General features: G+C 34.9%; 1 protein-coding gene and 1 long non-coding RNA gene across 2 annotated transcripts; both read right to left on the bottom strand.

The window, feature by feature from the left end:
- Positions 1 to 27,184, bottom strand: Pdss2 (Decaprenyl diphosphate synthase subunit 2). The gene is made up of 7 exons (XM_073084310.1): positions 26,608 to 27,184; positions 20,994 to 21,125; positions 19,928 to 20,116; positions 10,902 to 11,038; positions 5,061 to 5,221; positions 847 to 1,038; positions 1 to 168 (listed from the first exon to the last, which is right to left on the bottom strand). Exons 1-7 carry the CDS (start codon positions 26,904 to 26,906, stop codon positions 16 to 18), a joined length of 1,263 nt encoding a protein of 420 aa, XP_072940411.1. The 5' UTR covers positions 26,907 to 27,184; the 3' UTR covers positions 1 to 15.
- On the bottom strand, positions 3,457 to 4,273 carry LOC140750643 (uncharacterized). The gene is made up of 2 exons (XR_012103235.1): positions 4,177 to 4,273; positions 3,457 to 3,884 (listed from the first exon to the last, which is right to left on the bottom strand). It is a non-coding gene; the product is annotated as an uncharacterized LOC140750643 (long non-coding RNA).
- Positions 27,185 to 27,810: the final 626 nt, after the last annotated feature.

A 27,810-nucleotide genomic window follows, 5' to 3' on the forward strand; every position in this document is an offset into this window, starting at 1 on the left:
AGGTAACACGGCGCGTCAGGGGTGCATGGCGACGATGATGTTGGTGAGCGCGGTGCGCGCGTCGCAGCGCGGGAAGGCGGCCAGCACGGCGCGCGCGCGCTCGATGTGCGCGCGCTGGAGGGCTTGTGTCTGCGCGATGCCGCTGCCCTCCAGCACCGCGCGGTACAGCTGACGGGGACACAACATTTTGATATAAACTGACGACACCGCGACGTAACCGGTGAAAAATAACATCCCATTTGTATAGTTTAGTTTAGGTGGTAGAATCCTTTGTGGTTCGATTCCGGCGATATCACCGCCACACCTATTTCTACTTCATACCAGCAATCTTATATACTGCTGTGTTTCTGGTTTGAAAGGTAGGGTAAAGGAGACATACGTTTCCTAGGCGTTCCAGCTTAGTCTGTAGAGTAGCGATGCATCGGTGACTAACGTCAGACAGGAATCTAATAATAACTAGAGTTGATTACAGGTATCCATAGCCGGCAGTTGCACTTATAAGCCGGTGGATTGCATTCCCGTCAACTACTACTGTATATGTAAATATTTCACACCGCACGGCGACATTGGTCAAATATAGTGCGCGGCGACGAGTCCGCCGCCGCCACGCTATATAATACAATCTTATTGCTTGTGTTTGAACCCATAATGAGAACACAAAATGCTTATTATGATTATCATATGTGATTTAAGAATCATGTAGCCACCCATATAATTATAAAAAAAATCTTCAAGAACTAAGTATCCTGCAGCCATTTAAAGTTCGGTGTTAGAAAGAACTAATTAACAAAGTAAGATATTAGCTATCTAAAGAAGTGCTTAAAAAATAAAACAAAAACCACTTACAGCATGATAATCAACATCGTGCACACTCTTCCTCCCCGCTTCAATGTACTCATAGAGCTCCGGGCGCGCTTCCAACGTGAAGGCGAGCGGCGCCCCCACCAGAGAGAAGCTGGCCGGCTCCGGCCCGGAAAACGCTTCCAGGTCGAGGAAGGCCTGCCACGCTAGGGCTAGGTGGCAACCGAATAGGTAACCCTGGATTTTGAAAAACAGAAAATATAAATTTGAATAGATTACCCGGGATTTCGAAAAAAGGCAATAAATCGATGGAAGGAGAAAAATACACAGTCTACGAAATACTGAAATTGAATAAGATTTCGAAAAAAAGACGAAAAACAACGGTAGTGTATGGAAAAGAATAAAAAATCTAAGATATATTTAAATTGAGAAGTATAGAGATAGAGAACATAACCTGGGCTTAGGGAAATAAACAGCGAAATCTAGAGAGGGAGAAAATTACCAACTCAAAACATAAAAATGTGTTAATAGTGTTAATGGTCAGAAAGAGCTGACGAGAAATTGCAGAGAATCGAAATTAATTTACATAATTATTATAAGAGGTATATCATTATATGAAACAACCGGGAGTTTATAGGTCTAGTTTAAAAACATGTTACATTAGACTTTACAGATTTATGAATGCAATGGGTGCAATTATGTTGTCCGTAATAGTTTAAAATGCTCTCGAAAGCTCTGAGTGTAACTCACTAGAAATATTAGATTATGGTAATTTAAATGGTAATTGCAATCATGATTTCAAACATACGAGTCATATGCCATCAAAAACATAAATTGTAAAAAAACAAGTCTTGCAACATAATTGGCTACTTGACACTTTTTGGGAAACTGTTTTAACACGTTCCCAGCGGCACAGATTTTTCTGTACTTTCCATTACTGCGTTACGAGTTGTTTTAAACCTCGTCCTATACCCGACATTGTGGCGGCACGAGGCGTATTAAATCCCACCGCCCGAAGGAGACTAAAATCCTTTTTTTGGCGCCAAATAAGATAAAATGGACGGCTTTTGTCTTGATTATTATTAACAATGAGTTGATTAACCTAGATCTGCCACCGCCCTTGGTTAAATTAGTTAGTTTAGATTCTATGGGTAAAATAAAATGTGGGGTCTAATGCACCTCGGCCCGCACTGAAAAATGGCAGGTTTCGATATAATTTAGTGATGGGAAAATAAATATCGATTTTATTTTATTGTTTTTATTTATCAACGTTATGGACAGAATGAATAAAAATTTTTGCAAACAGTGCATTCCGTGAGATATTTTTTTTGGTTTTTTTTGTCTGCCTCACGACATGTCAAGAATGTGCGGAGTTTTTCGTAGCATCCGACACATCTCTTCTTCTTTGGACCCTTATCGAGATGATGTGCTTTCTTTGCAGTGGATTCTGAAAAGTAGGAGCGAGTAGATTAGGGTAAAGAGTAATCGGAATACTAGGTAACGATTTTGTCTACGTTTCCTATATCAATAATGTAGCTACTTAACTTTTGTTTGAACCATAACAGGAAACGTAATTATCTATAATGTAATTTCTTACTATACGGATATACGCCTAGCCTGCCAAGTCTCACTACTGGACTTTCACCTAGACAAAGTATATTTGTGACTTACCTGTTTTTGAAATATCTTCCTGTATTCTGATTTTGGCTCAGATTTTTCAACCGGTTTTTCTTTATCTTCCTCCATGATCAACTTTTTTCGGTAACGTTTCGACATGTAATTTTCAACACAAAGACAGCCTCGACTGCGTTGCACAACACTAACCACGTGAAGCTAGCGTGGGGTGCTGTACGAGGTGCGTGGGGAAACGAGGCGTTCGCAACCTCGTTCCGCACTGTGTTAGCATTATTATTTGTTCAGTGCGGCACGAGGTCTAACAAACCCGACATTAGGTTGGTGTACCATAGAACTAGGAATCACTAGCACATCACAAACATATAGTTATCACTCTCCTACACTGAACCAGACGGAAGTTATGCCTCTCGCACCACAGAGAAGTTAAAGTTTTTTCTTACCGCTATAACGACCAGACATGGACGAGGTGTTTTAAGCCGCGTTCCGCAGCTAACGTGTTAATGAATTCATATACGTATTATATATGCCTTTCATTGATCATTTTTTCGAAAAAAGGGCTATTTATTAATAAAACACATATTTTTATTACGATAAACGGAACATTACGCCAAAACAGGCGGTCAAGTGTCATTTCGTAGCGTGACGTCAACACATTGAAAATATAGAAATAAACTTCGACGCTACACATACTTTAGGGGAAATCTTGGGAATTATTTAACTTTTATTAGTACAATTGCAAGAATGTCAAATTACAAGGCGTGTGCAGTGACGATGTGTACAAGTACGATCGCTAAATATTCTAACAAATTTGCTTATACAAGTTCCTAAACCCAAATCTCATAAACGTTAAAGAACTTGAAGATTCTTATATGTTTAAATCCTCTGTTTGCAAGCAATAACATTTTATACTATTTATGTAAGAGAAGTATTATTGAGAAAAGGGAATAAATTTAGTAACTCTCGAGTGATTCGTCAATTCCAAATCATTGGAACGGGACGTAATCAAAACAAAACAGCAAGTGGAAGTATTCATATATTTAATATAATATATAGATGTCTATGATAAGAATAGAATTATAAGACGTCTATGAGAATTCTATTTTAAAGGCCCATTCTGTAATTAAAAGGACACAATTAAAATATTTCATGACTGTGTTATTATTGCTTGTGCATGTGCACTGATTAACTTACAGGACTGTATAATTAAAAATACATAATTTGCTAATAATAGTCTTTTATTTGTTTATTTGGTTTATATGGTTCTATTGAGTACACACAGTAGAACTTTTGTATATATTTATAGTCATATGTTACAGTTACAATAATTACTGAAGATCACCTCAAAGCATTCTGAAGATGTTATTTCCTTCGTTTATATCGAAGTTCTTGCTAAGCTGAATTTGTGTGCTGCTTGCGTTAATGCTTTTCTTAATTCCTAAAATTATTTTCTGTAACAACTGAATATATTTTTTTATCACTGTCATTTTCATAATTAAATCTGTAGTCCAATAACAGCAACTGTATGGTAGTTTTCCATCTTCATCTTTTTGGGTAGTTTATGCAAGTAAAGAACTACTGTTTATACACTTTCGACACTTTTGGTTCCTCACTTCTTCTACAAATCCACATTAAAAATGCTACTGCATGTTTGCAGCATCCTTGGGAGGCAGGACAGTAATCCCATTTAATACTTTCCTTTTCATATACAATCATAGACACTGTGCATGACATTTGATGTACCTTGTGTTCAGGACAACTTTTACTTTTCATGAAACACAAGCTTGCCTTCGTCTTAAACTGCACATACCCTATAGCGTCGTCACTATAATGCTGTCGCGATGATCTGAAATTATAAATATGACCAATAAATAACCTTAAAGCAGTTCACATAAGAATATAAGTATAGTTTAAAAAAGTTTGATAATCACTTAAACACAACCTTTCTTCTATCGGAAGTCGGCTAAGAAATGTTTTAACTGTCCGAAATGATTAAATGTAAAGAATATTTTACTTACGTTGTTTATTTGTGATTTCCATAGGTTATTTCGCGGAAGTTTTTGTATTCATTTTTATTTATTGCATTGTATATCTTCTTTAAGCAGATACACGCTATCAACTTTATTATAGTGTGGACTTATATCGGTTCACAACATAAATTCAACCAACTCTAACAGCAAACGATATAATTATTATTTGTCTTGTTTATTATGCGTGTGGTGACGTCACATGACATTTCAAGCAGCACCGTCCCCGTTTTGGAATTTACAACCCACAGATAAAAAATCGAAAATTTCTTTTTAGAAATAAAAATACTTAGAGTGTATTAAAAATTAAACTAAATATTGCATAATTTATGTTTACTTATAAGCTATCATATCGATCATATTTCATATTTTATTGTTATTAGTGTCAAGTACCCAATTCAGTCCCTACTTTAGGGACTGAAAAAATCATTTCGTAATTAGCAAATTTTTTGTTCGACTTGGCGGGATCACGGCCGCGCCCCCAGATTGATATCAAAACACAAACAGAGTTGTATAGTATATATAATTTACCCAAAAACGAGTACTTTCTAGTTACTAGACAATGTAACTAATATCACAATCTAGTAATTCCCCGTTTACCTGTGTCTGAAGTGCAGGTTTGTGTCCAGCGAGTTTGAGCGCGGCGGAACAACTCTTGCCGAGCAGCGCCCCTGCGGCCAGCACGTGCCTGGCCACCCACTCGTGCCGAGCGCTGCCAGCCACGCCCGTCATCGGCAACGGAGAGAGGACGCAATCCCATTCTGCAAATAGGGCCAGATTAAGGAAAGGACAGAACTTCCACAAGAAAGGGCCCCCACAATACAGAAAAAAATATGCGAATTTTAACAAATCAGCAACTTTTACATATTTTTTAACACGTTAGCTGCGGAACGCGGCTTAAAACACCTCGTCCATGTCTGGTCGTTATAGCGGTAAGAAAAAACTTTAACTTCTCTGTGGTGCGAGAGGCATAACTTCCGTCTGGTTCAGTGTAGGAGAGTGATAACTATATGTTTGTGATGTGCTACTGATTCCTAGTTCTATGGTACACCAACCTAATGTCGGGTTTGTTAGACCTCGTACCGCACTGAACAAATAATAATGCTAACACAGTGCGGAACGAGGTTGGGAACGCCTCGTTTCCCCACGCACCTCGTACCGCACCCCACGCTAGCTTCACGTGGTTAGTGTTGTGCAACGCAGTCGAGGCTGCGTAGCGACGAAGTAGGACCGCTGTCTTTATGTTGAAAATTATCATGTCGAAACGTTGCCGAAAAAAGTTGATCATGGAGGAAGATGAAGAAAAACCGGCTGAAAAAATCTGAGCCAGAATCAGAATACAGGAAGATATTTCAAAAACAGGTAAGTCACAAATATACTCTGTCTAGGTGAAAGTCCAGTAGTGAGACTTGGCAGGCTAGGCGTATATTCGTATAGTAAGAAATTACATTATAGATAATTACGTTTCCTGTTATGGTTCAAACAAAAGTTAAGTAGCTACATTATTGATATAGGAAACGTAGGCAAAATCGTTACCGAGTATTCCGATTACTCTTTACCCTAATCTACTCGCTCCTACTTTTCAGAATCCACTGCAAAGAAAGCACATCATCTCGATAAGGGTCCAAAGAAGAAGAGATGTGTCGGATGCTACGAAAAACTCCGCACATTCTTGACATGTCGTGAGGCAAAAAAAAATCTCACGGAATGCACTGTTTGCAAAAAACCTTATTGTCTGAAATGTTTCAATGAAAAACATCCATAACTTTTCCCCTTTTTGTATTCATTCTGTCCATAACGTTGATAAATAAAAACAATAAAATAAAATCGATATTTATTTTCCCATCACTAAATTATATGGAAACCTGCCATTTTTCAGTGCGGTCCGAGGTGCATTAGACCCACATTTTATTTTACCCATAGAATCTAAAGTAACGAATTTAACCAAGGGCGGCGGCAGTTTTAGGTTAATCAACTCATTGTTAATAATAATCAAGACAAAAGCCGTCGATTTTGTCTTATTTGGCGCCAAAAAAAGGATTTTAGTCTCCTTCGGGCGGTGGGATTTAACACGCCTCGTGCCGCCACAATGTCGGATATAGGACGAGGTTTAAAACAACTCGTAACGCAGTAATGGAAAGTACAGAAAAATCTGTGCCGCAGGGAACGTGTTAAACAGTATTTTTTTCGGGTTTTTGCCAATAATACTTGCACATAACTTAATGCTACATTCTATGTTGAAATAATTTTAGTTGTTGGCAGTATTTTTTTGAAAACGATTTCACGACTTGCCGAAAAAGAAATAATTGTTTTATTCTTTTATTCGGAAAATAATTAAGCTCCTCTCTTGCCCCATGGGATCCACACTTTTAAATCCGGCCCTGTCTATACCCAGTTATAGTAGTAAGATACCCTATATAAACTGTATGTATTTAATATTTTACGTGATAGAGCCCTTTATTGTTCGTTGACTCCGGATGCAACAGCTCCACACTTATTTCGTCTAATAACAGCAGTGTGAAGTGCCGCTATATTATGTTTTAAAATAAGTGGTAAGAGACACATACTTAACCGAGGTATGTCAAGTTGACATACCTCGGTTAAGTTGACATTGTCAACTTAGTTATAAGGAGTAGCCCAATATAATAAAGTACTCTGTGGGGGTAGCAACACATCCGTGGCCGACCTCAAGTAAGTCTTATCCTGGGATTCATTTCATACATTACAAACGACTACGGGCGTCAGTGGCGACTTAACATCAAATTCTCGTGTGCTTTTTCTTTATTATTAAGCGTATTAGCGTTCATTGTATCCATAGAAAGTGACTGAATTTATTACTAACTTTGTTATTGACGTTAATTAATAATGCGTATCGTTTTCCTTACCGTATAAAATGTACCGTATAAACAATTCATTCGTAGAAAACACATTTAGAATTCATAATTCGTCACGTTCGTTACTTGGTTTCCTAGTTTCAAATAATTTTAATAATTAAATCAAATAATATAAAATTTCAATTTACCTATGTGTTCTGTGAGCTCAATACATGGTGTTGTATAATTGACATTATAATCTGAATCGATGCAAAGGAAGCGGGAGGGGAAGGAAGCGGGCAAAGCTTGTAAAAAAAAATGTGAGCCGTCACGGGACGCCTGGCAGATGTGAAACGTCGACATTATTTTGTAAAAGTAATATGCAGAAAACAACATATTGTGATAGGAACTAAATATGTCATAATGATAAAACAAATTTTACGATTTTTTTCCAGATAACGATGACTATTTATTGAATAAACATTTATTTTCATTAAATACAAATTAACGCCAGATCGAGTGGGAGAGAATAGCACAGTCAATTGCGCATGGCGACGCGTCGCCACACCGTACACACTACTGCATATAGACTGTATATATATACCATCGTATAGCGTAGCCAGAAATCGGTTTTACGTGCGGCTATAGATGTTTCACATCAAAAACTTTTAGTTTTCATTTATTTTTATGATAGTTATTACAGTGGTATGATAATTACAGTAACCAATACCTATATAATCATAAGCTTTGACGGGTAACTCATATGGCCATTTAGATATTATAACTGTTAACGTCCAAAATACGCCATATAACATCGACGAAGCAACCAAATAGACTTCAAATACACGATAAATTTAGATCACAGGCGAGGCTTGGTAGTTTTACATTGAATCCGTTTGTCTGATGTCATCATCATTATTATTAACGATTTCTAAAGAATAAAGTACCAGAATAAGATTCCATACGTTGTGCTATCATCATCTAAAAGCCATTACACACACAGTCTGACTTAGAATCAATTAGATGTTTGCTTGGCTATCTAACCTGAGACTGTCTGTACTTATGGTACGATAACCATTGCCCCCCTGCGTGTCAGCATATAAAACTCCAAACCTCAAATCTCGAATTAGGAGTCTAGGCAGTTACTACGTCTACAGCACACACTATACAAATCGGGGACACAGAGTGTCGGGCCCGTTGCTTTTTACGGGCGCCGGTTCTATACGTCAGAAGTCCTTTTAGGTCGTGAACGCACGGCGTTGTCACGAATTCTTTACCTTACCGCACCAGTAGGTCACTCTCTCCTAAGGCCTGTGATTAATGGAAATACCCGATACTTTCGAGAATGAACATCATTAGCAATAACAATGTAATAATACGAATGTAATAACAATAACTGATTCAAACATTAATCGCAATCGGTATACGGTAAAGTTTAGGAGAATTTGATATTATATAGAGTTATTTTTCAAGATGGAAGAGCTGTTCATGTAATGTAAATGTGTTTTTGTGTAAATCCTGTGAGTATAAATTTGAATATCAAATATTACTTGAACCGTTGAAAATTATACAACGAGTGGGGAAATAAACACAATCCATGACATATAATCACAACCAATATTCCGCTATTAGCAAACAAATCCAGGATGTGAAACTAGGTACTATACTATCAAACTAACGAAGCGTAGAACATCATTCTTATACGTAATGCACAGTTCGATAAATGAGGTATCTATCATGTAATATCAAAACATATAGGTAAAACAAATATATAAACTTGGCTGCAGCACTTTTTAAATTCTAACCAAATGGAGACTAACTGATAGCTTAGTTTATTGATAACTTAGTAACGCAATATTTGTAATTTTATGAAAATAAAGTAGCAAATAAACAAAGAGTCTACCTATTGAAGTGGATACTGCCATCTATTAAGATATCTAGACTGCAAACAAGAATGACGTCCTAACCGAGGTCGGCCAAAGATTTTTCCCTGAGGTCACGTTGGAAAGCTCCGTTTACGTGTACACATGTTGTGGTAAGGTTATATGAAGTGCCTACCTTATGTTATTTATTCCTACCGGTACCAAACCTACAAAATACCAGAGCGTCACCACGAATACTTATTCAAAGCACGATCGGCTTGCTTGCATTCAGGGAGCCTATAGCCTCGAGTTTACTAGTACAATGGAGAATTACAATACATACTCGGACAATCCGAATATCGGTCGTAATTGTTCTAAACAAAAGGATTTCATTGTAAATATTGTGGCAAAGCAATTAATTTGAAGGTAAGATCGATTTCGAAGCGGAATACAATCCTATATGCTGATAACGTTGTGTAAAAAAATACATATTGATATATTGTTTTATATAACGGAATTATATACAAATATATCAAGGAAATGGACACAAAATGCTGTTAGGAGAAAGGTGTTTTACAAATTGGTTTACTGTTACAACCACACATTTCCAGCATAGGCACCATACATCGCCATGCGTATTGCTGACTGTAGTACCTAAAATAAATATAGAGACCTAAAACCGAGTGTTACTAAGTAGATATTCTAAAATGTATGTAATTAGTAACACTAAGTAAGTGGATAATTAGCATAGAATTAATATAGAATGAGTATGTACTTTTCACAGGCGTTCTACCTTCCAACGCATCTGTGACCGACCTCTTGTAGAACTCCAATCTTAATTAGGGATTGATTATAGACGCCTTTTGGAGGCAGTAGCAATTTATGATAAGGTGTCATGCTACTTTCACCACATCATAAAACAAATGCTAAATTTCTATCTTCAATATTTCAAATTAAAGACAGAAATTCAGCAATCTATTTTAACGAAAAATGACGCAACCTGTATATATCTAATATTGACGTGAATGGCGGATGTGACACGATGCTCATTAATTCTTATGCAAATAGGTTTAACCGAGCGAAACTTATTTGCCCCGAAAGGTAAACGGAGACATCACAACTCATTAACTCGGCCTCAGAAAATGTGCTTCGCGACCCACAAAGGTTTGTCTAAAATAAACATTTGCTTGTCTTAATTATGGAGATGGGCTCCATAAAATATCTTTAAAACTGTGTTATAATTCTCAATAAGATTGTAGAAGTTTGAAACTAGTTCGAACAAATTTAGGCGTTAATAACGGTTTTAACATTCTTTGTAAAAATAGTAATGGGTTCTCATGCTGACGATGCAAGCTCCAATTAAAGAAACCTGTTTTTTATCTATATGTTTCTTATAAAATATGACTTTCTTTAAAGATGAAGAAAAATCTTGATTTGTCTTGCTAGTTTGACTCTTTAGACTTTTCCAAATGTTTTCAGGTTGCGGCGCATCTTGCATTTGTATTAAACTGTAAGACAAACTCTTATAATTTTAATTTATTTCTGAAAACCGTTCGTAGCAGACAAGCACTGAATTGTACAATGTACATATCACTTTGAACTTAATAGCATTTGCTATTAAATCATCGGGATCCTTTAAAATTTATATTAATTCATATTATTATTAACCTTTAACTACTAGGCCACTATAGACATGCCTCATCATCATTAACCAAACGTACTACGTAGATTGTAAGTGAATCCTCTGTAATACATCACTGACTTACCTTCAGCTGGTTCCCGTTGTTCTTCTGGCAACGGCCTCGAAGGCAGAGGATTGTTCTGTTCATCCCTCTCTCCCAGGAACTCCGCTTCAGCCAAGTCTCGGACTGCTGACGACATCAGCTCTACCAACTCTTGATTCCTGTTGAGAAGCATAATGATAGCAATTTAAACAGTTGTTTAAACAGGTTTGTTAGTTGCATTTCAGTTATCATGGCCATGGATTGATACGTATGTAACAAGTTAATTATAAAGATAATCAAGTTATTTTATCTTGAGCTTAACAAAGTCTAGTGAGCTAGACTTATACATACACGAGAATTACTCTTAAATCACTGATGAAGATTAGTAATTCCAATTCAATAAAAGTATATTTGTTACTAAGTTGTGAATCCTGCTACATAATAAATGCTTAGTAATAGAATATGATTTGGTATATACAGCATTATATGTATCGCTAAAATCAAACCACGCATTATGTTCAAGTCAATGTTAATAACAGTAAAACCTATAAAATTATGTTAAGCGACATTGTATGTTAATATTATTTAAATTTAATGGTATATGGAACACGTGAAATTCTATTCGAAACCTACTTGTTTGACGAGAATTGTATAATTAAGTAAAAATATCTTTCTTAAAGCTATAAATTCCTTAAGCTTGAAGCCACTAAAAACCCATTTTATTATTGATATGAGTTACATCATAATATAGGAACTGCTCCAACGAGCGTGATATGTTACTAAGTTGTTTATTTACTTATAACATAAATTGCAGTCATTTTTATTATCCGGAAAACGAAGCGCAACGTAAGTTATAAGTCATCATTTATTAAAACTATTATGACCTTAGCTAGATGAATGTCTTCACCAAATCTCAAATATGTAGGTCTCTAATTCATTATTAACTTAAGAATTCGAGTTAGTCTAGTACTTGAGGCGGTAACTGTTCACATTTTTAAAAAATCCGTGTGAGTAATACAATTTGAACTAGCTTCTGCGAAATTCCTGGAAATGGCAAAAACGGTTTAAAAATGTATGTTTCTTTAGAAGTCGCAGATGATATAGTATTTAGATAACTATAGGTATACCATGCAAATAATTTTTGATTCATTTGTATTTCTCCAAGATTCCTTCAAAATCCTAGTGTAAAGTCTGTAGAGCTATGAATGTAGAAAGCGTGTAAATAATTTAATGAATGATACAAAGCACATTATATTTTGGCATTTTATCCTTTATAATATAAGTATTAAAATATTATTAAGTGTTACTTTATTTTTGAATTATATTATCTCTATAAATTACCTTATATACGTAAATAATTATAAGTTATTCATATGAGTAGATATTGATTTTAGTATTCTTATCGCTTAAGATGTCACAAAAAATAAAATTAATCGATAAATACTTTTAACTATAGAAGCGTGTAAATAGTTACATGCACAATGAACTGTTAACGTATGCGTGTGCGCACGTGCGATGCAAACACTCTCACTCGCCACTTTCATCGGGAAACCGCTTACCACACACCACACGCCACACAGTGGCAAGTAGGCCTGTCCGGGTCACTTCATCTGGCTATCTGATATGCACTCTCTGTTTACGCAGTAGCTACGAGAGACCTTGGTAGCAAAAGCAATGAATTGTCGCTATCAATATACCTAAGTATCTGAGAAGCAATGTTCTAGATTATTCGAATGAAGCATTTTGGTAGGTTATTGTAAGTTGTCTCTTATTCTATCCAATAAAAACAATAATTTAATAGTAATATTTTTAATACCGGTATGTCCTACGAATTCATCTTTTGTCGTCACCGTATTTTTATTATATTCTTGTAAGGAAAATAATAAAGACATGACAAAAGCACGACAAAAAGGTTTAAATCTCATTTGTAATTAGGACAAATTAACCGAGCAACTCTCTCTCTGCTTTAATGTACACAACAAACTAATTAGCCGAGAAATGGAAATATATGCAGATGGAGGCAATTATAGACACTAAGCTAATTAAAAAATTCTGTGGAATCTCACGAAATTTAACGACCGTGATGGTAATCGCATGCCATTACCATCACGGTCACCAGACAGATTTTTAGGACTCTTTGATAGGGTAAAAGTTATTTAAAAGCGAATATAGAGGCGTTGCTTACCTTATTAAATCAAATAAAATGAAATATTTTTTTTAAAGTCCAAAATAGGTTATTTACAAAGCACTTTCTGAATGTCATTACAATTACCATCACTTCACTTTTTCACGTTTTTATACCTTACCCTTTGAATCAGATCACCCCAGTTCCACCGCTATTTCAAGGCAGATATTGATTGACAATATATCACTAGAGATGAATATCAACTAGTATCGTGGGCCCCAAAATATACTTCGTGTATTTTTATTATTTAGTTTCTACGTCCGGCTCCGTCCGCGTCGTCAATGTCCATAACCTTTTAATGAATTTCTAGAAATTCTAAATAGTTTTGCTTAAAATAAAAATATGCACCCGCAGAAGGTAATCTTCCTTTCATTTATACTTGCGTTAGAATCTATGCAGTTGTTTTCAAGATTAACCCGCACGCTAATATTTATTTAGAGACTGACCGAAATAATTGTAAATAAACAAACATTTTCGCACTAGGTATATGAGTTTCCAAATAATCGTACTTCAATTCTATCTATTCTTATAGATTTGGGAAATTAGTAAAAATGAAGTAACCAACTGTTTCCACACGAGATCGTGGTGACCCCTTTGCGAACCGGTTTAGAGGTTACTCTCGGTTAGGTCGCTCAATGGACGGAAGATAGTTTACCTTGGAACTGATATATTTTAAAGCATCTCCAATAAACTTAACATTACAATAAGTAGATATTGAGTTATTGAATGAACTTTAGTGACATTTTATGTTCGATCTCTATCTTACATGGTTTTACCTTAATTCTTACAGGGTTACTTGCCCATACTATAGATAGCTTCCTTATTATTCAGGGAGGACTGAAGCTCACTCACCACATCGCTGAAATGCATATTGTGAATGTACCGGGGGATCACTTATGCCAGTTTTTTTTTTTATTGTCGTAGCAACACTTTATTGTTGGCAATTAATATATGAAAATATTGTCAGAAAAAATGTTCATTTTGTTTGGAACATAATAAGGGGATCCTTCGTTCCCCTAGGTCCTCTAAACCTCCAAATGGGTCCTTGCCACTAGTGGTCACTCCTCCACTCCAGTCCATTAATGAAACTCCTTACCGCCCCCGGTTTCATGTATCTTCGTCAGTGAGTTACGATGCACAATAAAGATGTAAATAACATAGTAGTAAAATAAAAATGCAATTAATTTAATACATACCTATCTGATATCTCAGACTCAACATAACGAATATCTTCATTAATCGAATTCACCGTCAATTTGCAGACTTATTAGCAATCAATTATGCAGATCCGTTAAATGTGGAACGCATGAATATAAAATTAACTAAAATATTTATTTTAATGAACGAATGTTGTGGTAAGTGATCACCATTGCCCGTGGAAATCTATTACCGTCCCCAAATAAAACAAAAGTCGCCCTGGGCAATACATTTCTATTCCTAAGGATTAAGATGGAAAGGCTGATGTTATCCTTTTTTAACTTTCTAAAAGTACCTAAAATAATGTGCAACCTCTATGCCCAAAGTCCCTAAAACAAATTTATCTATTTTAACTTAATGTATCAAAAACTAAAATAACAAAATAAAATAGAAACAATTAATAACAATGACCGTGCAAGCCGGTGTGTGAAACTTCTCTCAATCATTAACAAAAACGGAAGTCAATTTACTTGAAGCCATCTTTTTATTTTTCTCTTAAAACTTCCGGAATAATTATTATGATTATACCCTTCTCATTCCGTTACTATATGGTATTCTCTATTGTTCATGTCTTTATTAATGTTGGAATATGCTTTATTTATCTTATACATCTTAATTGCCGTATGAGTCCGTAGCATTGCCGAGAATAAGATATCTGAAACTTGAAAATACGTATAAACCTTATGGATTCACTGTGGTTTTTAATATCAATACTATAAATCTGGTTTCGGATCGAAAAGAGCGATCGGCCAATTATAAGGTGATGAGTATTTCAGAATACAATAAACATTGTTAGAAAGGCATGAAGGAAGAGATCTCCGAAGTGTACCAGTCCCAAACGTGCTAAATCCCTTCCATTTGATTTTTTCTACACTTCTCTTATTGTCACGTGTAAAAACTTAATTACATAAACTTTACCTAATTATGTACAACATATTTTTAATATGTACGAAGTACGAACAAAGAAAGACAATTTTAATATTGCATCCATCGTTGGCAATGAGGTTACCAAGTTGTTTGGTTAAGAAAACAGACAATCTTAAGAGTCATTGGCACTTATTAACAGGTACAATGTGTGTGATATGTGTAATAAACTTTCTACACCAAAAATGCATATGAAACAAGTAGTGGAGTGCAGGTACGTTGAGTGAAAGTACAGTGCTTTGTGCAGAAACCCGCTAAGTAGGTACTGTATTAAGCTGTGGATACTCTCAAGACGACCTTTTGTATGCATAGCTCTTATGGGTGAAACGGTGCGAAGTCACACGAAAATGACGCTTCCTATATGTTTATGGGTGGTATACACTCACACAATTATTAGTATACAGACACTAAGACCCAGAATACAAATCTAAATCCATAATTTAGACGTCTGTCTTGCCGGAGAACGAACACGTTATACCGATATGAATACCGCTTCTCTGAACGGCTCTTTAAAAACACAAGAACTTCCTTTAGAATAACATTTTAGCATTCCACTTCGATAATGTTTTCAAAATCGAATTTTAATAAGTTTCGCAATAAGCTAAATGAATAAAATTATTCAGACTATTGAAATTAAACTTTAAACGGCAAAATATAAAAATTAATAAAACAGGTAAAAAAACCTAATTTAAATGATCATTAAAGAATTGACTTCACCGATATTGTAGTTAATAACAGACGTAGTAAATAATGTAGTTCATGATACCTCAATATTGAGAATGTTTTCAAATTGCACGGTCAAAGCATTTTGTACAATCGTAAGGAGGATGCAATCAATGAAACTAGGTAATCACGAGCACGAAATTAAAGAACAAGAAAATAACCAAAACACTTTATTACGATATTTCATACATCTTTCAAAATTTGCTTCAAAGTTCAGATCGTGACTGCTTCGTCTCGAACTTTTTTTTAACAACTCGGTCCCGGTTAATTAATTATGTTTAAACAATTTTGTTTCTCATAAAAAATACAGTCAGTCATAAAACATGTGCAAATACATTAAGTTTGCTTTGCTTTGAAGGCTCCGTATTTCAAAAAGAAAAAGAAACCCTTACGTGTAGAGGTTTCAAGCTGAAATTTATCCAATACTAGGTCTATCTACGAATATCTACGGTCTCTTCATAAAAAGAAAATCCCTGAAAACCGTAGACATGTAGTTTATTAACAAAAGAAATGATGTTATTTTACAAACTGATTATTTTCCGGTTGGTGCGGTATTTAGGAATCGAAACAAAAAAATAGTTTGTCCTTTAACTTCATTTGTACAGAACATGGCCCACTTCCTTCCTTTGAGAAACGGCAAAAATATATTATTTTATTGTATTCGTATATTTTTTTATCATATTTTTGTTAACCTTAGTAAAAGTGAGGCGGTCAAAATGATATGATCACCGCTTCTCATTGATATCACCACCTCGTAATGTATTCATATCTGTTTATACTTTCATATTATTAAAATATTCGTGCATAATGCATTTTATACTTACACCTCTAATAGACTCATCGTTTAAAAACCAATACAAAGCATACAAAGAAAACTCAAAGTAAATATTTTCCTGAGTTTAAGGTCATTTTATAGCCCTTTACCACCAAGGTATGTCAAGTTAAATATACGATGGTCATTCCCTACAAGGTCAACAAGACAGGGGTACTTCCCTGACACTGCAAATTAAAGTGCTGATACACTATCCGGATGCATTTCTTATGCATTCCTTTGCAATGAGTTATTACTTTTTAATAGCAAAAAGTGAAACGTTATATTAAGCCTTATATAATTTAATTTTAAACATTTAAGGTTGATAGGCTGTTTCAAGCAATGGTCTTCAATTATAAGGCTAGTGTGAGAGAAATAAAAATTATATAATATGTTTTACAAACATGTTCAAAATTTCGAATGTGTTAATTTTTTTCTCAAACCAAAATCATCGAATACCAGTGCTAAAAACTTCTTCAAATGCACAAAAACTAATATCCGTTTCACATTACAAATATTATATTCAATATAACAATGACATATCTATAGTAAGTTTTTGAATATTACAGAACTTTTCACAACTTTTCACGACGGATACCCCGATATCTACTTTAGCCGTAGAGCGTAAAATAGCGCTACTTAGTTTTGGTTGAAAGGGTATGTATGTATGCATACATTAGACTTTCCAACTACATTTAACTTTAATTGATAAGAAGTAGGTAAGCAAGGGACGCCAACCTCCCTCCTAAAAACTAGAACTCCTAATACAAAGTTACGAGTTCTTGCCCAACCCATAATTAGGTAACGACACACGGTAACCATGGACATCTGCCTTGCGTGTCGAAACCATGTGTGAATTACTCTCCACTCCACTCTGATATGTGGTCTCCCACTTATGACAAACTGTTAGAAACATGGTAAATTACATGACAAATACACCCAACAAGCAAAAAATCTGTGAAACTTTTCGCACATTACCTAAAGAAATCATTGAAGAATACAAACATACGCTAAGAAAAGCGTATATATTATGATATAACACATCTTTTGACATTTAGAAAACAAGTAAAAGTAATTAACGAAAGCCTTTTTCCTTTACCTTTCGGACAATTAACGATTTGTTTACTTCACAAGTCGTAGAATGCCGTGCCCTACTCTAGGTAACTTTCTAACTACCTTGATGTTAGCATATACACGAAGGAAACTCTCATTCACTCATAGCAATAAAACAACAATAATTGTAGAATTTCTTTTACAATATAGAAGTAGAAACCCGTCTACGCAGTATTAATCAGCCTCTACAGCGCATGGATATCTGTAATTAATTAACCTTAGATACTCGTAGGTTTCGAATCTTAAAAAAAAGGCCCTCGATACGTCTCTCACTCCCTGCTTGACACTACTTTTATGTAATATACGGTTGTTATACAGAAACATTAAAAAAATCAATTTAAGTCATCTTGTACAAACAAGAGGTATACAATATAACATTTTGTATACATAATCCCTTGAGGCAAATTAAGCTTTCACTGGCTCGAATGTAGGACTTTCTTAGCAGCGTCTAGTCACTTTTAAGCGTAGTCAGATTTATGTTTGTATTCTTTACTACTATTGTATTTGTGTATATTTCCACTTCACTAAATTCATTAGGGAAGATTTTATTGAGTTTAATATTAATTTAGGAAAATATATTAATGTTCGTTCATATCCAATTGCAGTATTAGTGCTGTTGTAGTCAGGTTTGAAGAACATGGAAACGGTCACACATCGCCTTCACACAAATATATCCGTAACCAACATTAAGTACTGGAATCCCACATAGAGTTCGTACCAGCTTTCCATGGACAGTACTGCCCACTCACCATTAACACAAGCATATCGTAAACAAAGACAATTCCTTTTACAAATACTGGTAATAATATACTCAGATACGTCAATTTTATTCACTCGTACAACTAAGGTCCATTTATGGAAGTATTAAGTAGGTACTAACTTTCAAATTGCACAAGCATTGCGTTTAAGTTTAATGACTGTCACATTACTATCGAGCATTATGACCATAGTGATGAAATATGAATCATACACATTAGTTAGATCCTAATGCAACTTGTAAATATACTGACCTAAATTTGAACGTGCAATTAAGTTACAAATTGACAGTTACTGCAACCAAATGCAAAGCCAAGTACTGTCGTTGCTTTTGAAAATTCATGTTATTTTGCCTTTGCTATTTGTAAGGAATTATTTGACCAATGCAATACAAATGTCGGTCAAGCTTATATAAATGAATGGAATTACTACTTCATGAATAGTTTTTTTTAATTCCTACTTGTACGTCTTATACGGGGTTGTCTTGAAACTTAAATCATGTTTTACAGAACTTTCACGTAAGGATAAGGAACCTTACAGAAAGTACATACGTAATAGGATTATAATAAAAAAAAATAAAGAAAATAATGTATATATTTTGCTAACTAAATTAGCAACAGCAAACCAGCCGGCCTGATGTTATGGATCCTTCCGCTTGTGAACATCTTTAACGACACCTTTAATATGTAGAACAAAAGACCTGATGAGGTCGATTATGACCGCTGCCTTTGAAAACTTGAAAGTTAGGATACGTAATCTATATACGAATGTATCTAAAAAACTCGACTGCATCTGTGTAGTGTTTTTTTTTAACAAATGCATCCAATGTTCGTAACATTTAGTGTTATATTCCGGTATTACGCAGTGGTTCACCATGACCTGCCCACTCTGTTAGGTGAGTGTCGACAGGATTGGTCAGTTATTATTAATTTGTATGCAATGGTTTCGCGAATCTATGAAACTGGTCTTTAATAAGCAAAACAAAACAAAGAAAAAGTAGAAAAACATATTGAAGCGTCAATAGTTCTTTGGTTGGATAAGATGTAAAGGCAGACTCTAAAATGTTACTTCATTAAATATTAATTTTTATTACAATCTGTCTGTAGTTAAAAGTAGTAGAACCATCTAAGCTTATAACAACACAGGTTGCCACTGCTGTGCTATGTAATATTTTGAAGGGGTACAGATAAGATAGAGAGACTCTTAAAAGAGTCGTTGCAACTGGGTTCTCATTCTCACGAAGTAACGCACCTGTAGCCGTACTCAGGTAGACCACTCCTGATGATGTAGTTGATGATAGATGTTATGTTAGTAGTTCATGTTCATGTACTACTATTTAGTTCATAAAGGTGTACTCACCGTAAGTTAGCCAGCTCGGTACAGGAGTTAGCCAGTAGATAATCCCCACTGAGCAAGGCTATCTTGTTCCCGAACAGCATGTCGTCGGACTCTCCTGTAGCCGTTTGTCTCAGATTCATGTTCACCAGCCCTTTGTGGACGAGATGAGACGTGCGGATCATCTCTGTGACCTCGGCGAGCGCACGTTGGCTACAACAGAGGCTACATTATTAACCCCTCTAAAATATTATTTGTTGTGACTGTTATTCACAGAAGGATTAGTGCACAAACAACAAATAGACTCTACATTATTAACCCCGCTAAAATATTCTTTGTTGTGACTGTTATTCACAGAAGGATTAGTGCACAAACAACAAATAGACTCTACATTATTAACCCCCTCTAAAATATTCTTTGTTGTGACTGTTATTCACAGAAGAATTAGTGCACAAACAACAAATAGACTCTATAATATTAACCCCACTAAAATATTCTTTATTCAGGCTGTTATTCCCACAAGGGTTAGTTCACAACAGAGTAGAGATTTCGAACACTTTGCGTGTCAGGACGGTATTAGTGAATGTTAGGAATATGTTTGCAAACATTTATGATGGTTAATAAAGAATACTTTTAAGATATTGGCTTCTTGAAAATACATGCTATTCATGTATTAATGATCAAAGGAAGTAAGTAACAGTATACGTCAATAAAAATAATAAATCCTTAATGACTATTAAGCATTTTTAATATATACGTAGGCATTTATAATTTATTAAATATAATTTGAATACAATATAATGATTCATAAATACAATCGTTACACAAACACACATTAAATTAATAATTCTTGGATCGATAATTTATTTTTTTTAGATACCAAGTAACATATTTTCGTACCTTATACAGCCCTTTTCTTAGTGTTCATGTAGTTTATATAAGAAACTTCTGTGCAAAATTTCAAACTTCAAAAAGCAACGATAATGTTTGAGACTTGGTGTAGGCACTGCCGTGCCCCCAGAATTATTGTTGTTTACTGGACTACAATGCAACACAAAGTTATTTGATGATATAAAAAGTTAAATCTCACCTGTGTAACACGCCAGCCGCTTTATCCTGTTCCATGTCTGGGATCTCTGGGCTGTGGCCAGCCGCCTTCGATACCAGCAACACGATGAGGCCCCACGCTTGCATGTTGTTCTTGCCATTGTATATTAGATTCCTGATTAAAACAATGTTGGATATTAATCAATCGCGGGCAAAACTAAATATAGTGGAATTTGATAAATTGATAAGTAGCAAAATTATATGCAGTTGAACTGCAATGATACCATAACTCTACCATAGTGGTACTATTTTCATCCACTTTATATTAACAATAATGATAAACAACCAAGTTTTACCTTTATGAGAATTAATTACATTCATGAAAAGGTATTAAAACCGTACTATACATTTTAGTTGATAATTTAAATAAGTACTCTTTCGTATATTTTTTCATTAAGCACGACATAGTTCCCATGATTTTAGTAACTGCAAGCAGAAATAAAGAATGGGAGACATATTCTATTGTAAATAATATATAACAATCTTAAGTATTCTTCTTAAATAGTACATAATTAAATTTATTTATATTGTAATAACAACGAGATTGTAGTTTATGATAAATTTTAAGATGTCTAAAAGAATTATTGTATAAAATTGCATTATACGTGCCAAGGACAAAAATTACAAAAGTACAGTTCACTTAGTTATTTAAGTTAAAAATATCTTAATATTGTCATTGCTACAACCCATATCAGTGGACATGAGACTCCTCTCAGAAAAGGTAGTGAAGTCTACTTAACAACGTTGGCCAATGGGAATGTTCAAACAACATTTAACCTTTCTTTACAACGCTCAAACATGAAGGTTTCCTCATCAAGTTTGTTCATCGTTTAAGCATAAGTAATTAATTTCGAAAAATTACAGATTCTTGCCTCGGATTTAAATCGGGCGCTCCGAAATGAGAGGCAAAAATGTACAACAAAAAGAAGTTGTTTATTTATATTTCATACACTGTAAACCCGATCACTGAAATATTACGAAGATTATGTATGAGATAGTCAATGAACCCGCATTGCGTGCACACGCAGTCTGACCGGTATGCTTCCTTTCTTTTTCTTTATAATCGTAGTAGCTAACAAACATGCAGTCCACTTATGCAGTAAGTAGTCATTGCTAAAGTACATGAAATTAACACCAAATAGAAAGATTGGAACCTAAATTGAGGTCGCTCACAGAAGCGAAGCGTAACACAGGAGTAGCACCTGTAGCACTACCATGAGTTTACAAAAGTATTACTCGCTAGCGACTGCGTAAAATAAATGTATGAAAAATTGTACAGCGCCTCTGGTGGTTACTCGTAGAACTAAATTCCGTAGTGTGAGCCACTCGTAACGTAATAAACCTATCGAAATCAAATCGCTAGCGAATGTCATTATGATCTATTGCCATACAAATTCGGTCCCATGAGTCATTAATTTGACAGACGTTGTCAAGAAATACCGTAACGATAGTAGTTATGTTATTCACTAGCTAAATGACAATAGTTTTCTATTTACAATTTCTATAGTGGCGTTTCTATGCCAACTCATGGTAGTGCTACTGAAGACTAAGGGTGGGTTGCATCATGTAACTTTAACGTCTACAAAAGCCTAACCAACCGCCAAATCTATGGTTAAAAAATTCATTAGTTGCACAATTTTTTTTGACGTTGAAGTAACTACTAACAACTAAATACTAACTAACACTTAAAATTAACCGCTCGATTTCGATCGGTTAAAGTTACAGTATTTGTCAAGTTCCCTATCTGTGAACGTCGACTAAAAATTGTGGTGGCAGTATTTTTACATCCCACCGTTACAGTCAAAGTTACTGTTATATTTAACTTTAACCCTAACTTTAAACGGGCTTTCGATGCAACCCACCCTAAGTTGCAAAGCTCATCATAACCTAACCAGAAAACCAACAGATACACATAATTTACGTTTTTATCATGGCAATAATTACTGTACTTTTGTATTGCGGTATGGCCTGCAATGGCACATGAGACGTCCCAATGTAGTCAAAACTTGACTCTTTGTATAACGAGAGGCTTTGTGTTACGTTTACTCTTTGTCAAGTCCCACGCATTACTTTGGTGCTTCCTCGTGCATAATTTACACATAAGATTTATTTAATTTCGTGTCAGGTACCTACATACCTGTTCGTCTCACGTATATACCTGCCTATAATTTATTGCATATTTAATGCTGTATATATTTATATGTATTACCCGGTAGAGTTTAAATCGAGTTAGTAATACAGTAATATGTATAAGAATAGCCGTTTTGTGAAGAAGTAGATTAAAAGCAATTAAACTAATTGTAATTTAATTAAATTTTTCATGATTATGTTTATATATCACTATAATATGGATATTTTAGTGATAAATAACTCGATTTAAATTATTTTGGTGGACCAAATCAACATAAATCAATAATTTATTTCGAAACCTCGTGTAATTTCAAATATCAGAGTTTCTATAGATTCAAATTTTGGATGACTTTTTACGAAATTCGTGTAATTCATGTAAATCAATGTTTTTCTGGACTGCATGTTGGGGTCGCGGGTACACTGGGTGGGGGGCATTCGTCACCATGGAAGGCCTAATTCTTTACTATATATAAACCACAGTTACGTCTTCGAGCCATGAAAAGTCGCCACCATGTAGGTAAACGGGACCCAGTGCAGGGAAAATGATTTACATAGGTTACCATTTGTTCTGCATTAATCCTCATTTATTTATATTTAGCAGTGGCTCAATATTACCTTGAACATTGGTTGCATAAATATGACAATGCTTTCATATCACTCCAACGACTAATGCTCGTTATTAATAATCAATCTATCCAATATTTACCTACAAAAGATCGAAATTTGACACTATGTACTATGAAATTGCCAAATGAATCCATATTATTTGGTACGCAAAGCATAGATTAATTATTAATAACCGGCGTAAGTGTACCAATACAAATACCAAGCCACCTTCTATTTTGTTGTTTAAACACAAAGACCTTCAGCCTCGCAAAATAACGTTACTTTGGCAATTAATTGGCGACCACCGCTCGTCAAACACAGTCGTTAGCCTAACGGATGGTCAATTAAAGCAAGCGCGGTGCATGCGATTGCAAAATATTGCGTGGCTGTCGTGATAATAACTTCGTAACGCAAAAATAAACACCAAATAATTGCTACTTTTTGCACAATTCTCTCTGCACAAAATCCACTTGATGCAAATTGAAATTCGGTAATTATAAAAAGGTAAGTGAACCGATCATGACGTTATAGGTGAAGAGTATCTACCGTACGTAATCGTATACTTTACGTATTTTTAAATAAAAATATGATTTTATTAAAAAATAAAATAGGATATCGTCAAATATTTTGAACTGAAGTGAAGGTTTAAGTTTATAAGTTGAAACAGCTATGTATGCCTCACCTTTTAAACTTTAAAACACATCTAGAATCTGTACATAAAAATTGATTGCATTTTTGCCAAAGTAATTTTTAAATAAAAGGTTGTTATGCTTCCAAATTACGATAATAGATTATTATCATTACAGAACAGAACAGAATATACAGAATAACATTAATTGTTGGTATATAATAACTTAGCTTCGGTATTATTTTCTTTAATGAAAAAAAATACTTATTAGTGATTTAATAATTACTCAGTAATTACCTACGTGGTAGTAACTATAGGTAGGTGTTTTAATGTTTAGTGATTAACTGATTAGTGATAGTAAGAGTGCTATTGACCAGTATTGGGTCAGTTTTGTTTCTCACGCTAGAGGTCCGTAATCAAAACAAAGCACGCACCTGTGATTTTACGGGTTTATATGCATATTAAAATGATTACTTGTTTTACCTGAATTTTGCGAATCATCAGCACCTACATTCAAATAATTATTTACTGTTTCATCGAGATTATTCATTAACACGTTAGCTGCGGAACGCGGCTTAAAACACCTCGTCCATGTCTGGTCGTTATAGCGGTAAGAAAAAACTTTAACTTCTCTGTGGTGCGAGAGGCATAACTTCCGTCTGGTTCAGTGTAGGAGAGTGATAACTATATGTTTGTGATGTGCTACTGATTCCTAGTTCTATGGTACACCAACCTAATGTCGGGTTTGTTAGACCTCGTACCGCACTGAACAAATAATAATGCTAACACAGTGCGGAACGAGGTTGGGAACGCCTCGTTTCCCCACGCACCTCGTACCGCACCCCACGCTAGCTTCACGTGGTTAGTGTTGTGCAACGCAGTCGAGGCTGCGTAGCGACGAAGTAGGACCGCTGTCTTTATGTTGAAAATTATCATGTCGAAACGTTGCCGAAAAAAGTTGATCATGGAGGAAGATGAAGAAAAACCGGTTGAAAAATCTGAGCCAAAATCAGAATACAGGAAGATATTTCAAAAACAGGTAAGTCACAAATATACTCTGTCTAGGTGAAAGTCCAGTAGTGAGACTTGGCAGGCTAGGCGTATATCCGTATAGTAAGAAATTACAGTTAAGTAGCTACATTATTGATATAGGAAACGTAGGCAAAATCGTTACCGAGTATTCCGATTACTCTTTACCCTAATCTACTCGCTCCTACTTTTCAGAATCCACTGCAAAGAAAGCACATCATCTCGATAAGGGTCCAAAGAAGAAGAGATGTGTCGGATGCTACGAAAAACTCCGCACATTCTTGACATGTCGTGAGGCAGACAAAAAAACCAAAAAAAAAATCTCACGGAATGCACTGTTTGCAAAAAACCTTATTGTCTGAAATGTTTCAATGAAAAACATCCATAACTTTTCCCCTTTTTGTATTCATTCTGTCCATAACGTTGATAAATAAAAACAATAAAATAAAATCGATATTTATTTTCCCATCACTAAATTATATGGAAACCTGCCATTTTTCAGTGCGGTCCGAGGTGCATTAGACCCACATTTTATTTTACCCATAGAATCTAAAGTAACGAATTTAACCAAGGGCGGCGGCAGTTTTAGGTTAATCAACTCATTGTTAATAATAATCAAGACAAAAGCCGTCGATTTTGTCTTATTTGGCGCCAAAAAAAGGATTTTAGTCTCCTTCGGGCGGTGGGATTTAACACGCCTCGTGCCGCCACAATGTCGGATATAGGACGAGGTTTAAAACAACTCGTAACGCAGTAATGGAAAGTACCGAAAAATCTGTGCCGCAGGGAACGTGTTAAGATTCACTTAAAACTTGATTTTTTTAATGATTTTTCAACGTAGGTAAATAGTTATCAGACAATAATCAGTTTTATTCAAATAAAATACCTAGATGCTAATAGGTCCCTAGCAATCCCAAGATTATATTTATAGAAAAGTTTATTGTTTATATAAAAAATGTTTATATTACGTTTATTTAACATTAGCCAAGTGAAGCATTTTAAGGAAGTTTTCTTCATTTATACAACTATTTTTTTTATTTTGCGATTTTTAAGGACATAGGACTTTTGGTGGTTTCTTGTTTTTTTTAAATAATATTCTTCAACATCTAAAAACATGAATAAAATTAATCAATACGTAATGTTAAATAAGTTTGCATTATGTATGTATCTATCTAACTAGAAATATTTTTTCTATAAAACTTACTTAGCAGTTTTTAACAAAGGATGGTTACTGCCGACGAGTTTCCGAAGATGCAGTGCAACGTTGGCGATTTCGTCGCTCAACACCCATCGGAGGCTCAGAAACGATGTTGGGTAACCGACGATCTTCTCCGCCTCGCTCACTGCGCGGTTCCAGTCAGGCTTGCTGTTCTGTTGAGCAACTGCATACTGCGTGCCACTCGTGCTCACTTCCCGACAAGGTCCCGAAAGTTTCGCAACAACCACCGAACTCACTTTCACCACATCCAACCTAGCCACACTTCTCAGCATACTCAAACTCATTTTGCTAAATTCCAAATTTAAAGTTAAATCGCGCGAAATTGGATTTTTAACTTTTTTTTCTTATTTAGCCGCACATCACCAAAGAAACACTGATTTCACTTACCACTTTAAAAAATATAATAGCCTAATGTTCTCTCATTACGAACATAATTTACGCAACTTTGTGTATTATGTAAATCGAGAGAAGTTTCGTAAATATTAATCGCACTAAAATCCGCTCGTTCGCAAAGTTCGCGCTAAAATTTTGACTGGCCCGCGAATAAAATGAGTAGAACAACGTGAATGAGCTAAAGTGAATTCATTCACTTGTTATTCTTTGAATGAATGGCTAATATAAGGCAAAGTGTAGACTTAGGCGATAGATAATAAAATATACCATTCTAATCTATAATTAAATATTGTATTTAATGATATATTTATAAACTCTGTATATTTCATTAACGACCTCTTATAAAACACTAATGCATAAAACGTTTAAAAATGAACATAGATGCTTTATATCAGTGTAGACCTTCTCTAATATTATGAAGGGAACGAATGGTTTCATATTAATTTAATGTTGCCCGCATCCGCTACTATCCCATTTTGTGTGTAATGTTTTATAGGACGACATTTACGTAAAAATAAATGATTTTTATTCACATAAAAGTGCAGAAAAAGATAGATTATAAAGGATTGTTTCATAAAATGTAACTTGATTTTTTTATATTTATCCATGCATAGTAAGTAGGTAAAAATAAATAAGACTACATTTCTCAAAGAAAATACTATCAAATCATTAAATACACAGTCAAAAGTTTCCTTTGATTGTTATTTTGTCTATATAAATCTAAATAAGTATTGCAAATACAAGTTCGAATACACATGAATCCCTTCTACTTAAATTTATCAATAAATTCTATGT

Source organism: Epargyreus clarus, unplaced genomic scaffold (genome assembly GCF_041222505.1).
Source record: "Epargyreus clarus isolate Ecla_fem2 unplaced genomic scaffold, WU_Ecla_fem_2.2 ptg000021l, whole genome shotgun sequence".
Taxonomy (NCBI): Eukaryota; Metazoa; Arthropoda; class Insecta; order Lepidoptera; family Hesperiidae; genus Epargyreus; species Epargyreus clarus.

Coding starts and splice junctions, on each gene's coding strand:
- Pdss2 (XM_073084310.1), bottom strand. CDS start 26,906: ATGAGTTTGAGTATGCTGAGAAGTGTGGCTAGGTTGGATGTGGTGAAA. Junction 11,039..19,927: donor ACCGAGCTGGCTAACTTACG/GTGAGTACACCT, acceptor GCTTCTCAACAG/GAATCAAGAGTTGGTAGAGC. Junction 169..846: donor ACGATGTTGATTATCATGCT/GTAAGTGGTTTT, acceptor TGTCCCCGTCAG/CTGTACCGCGCGGTGCTGGA.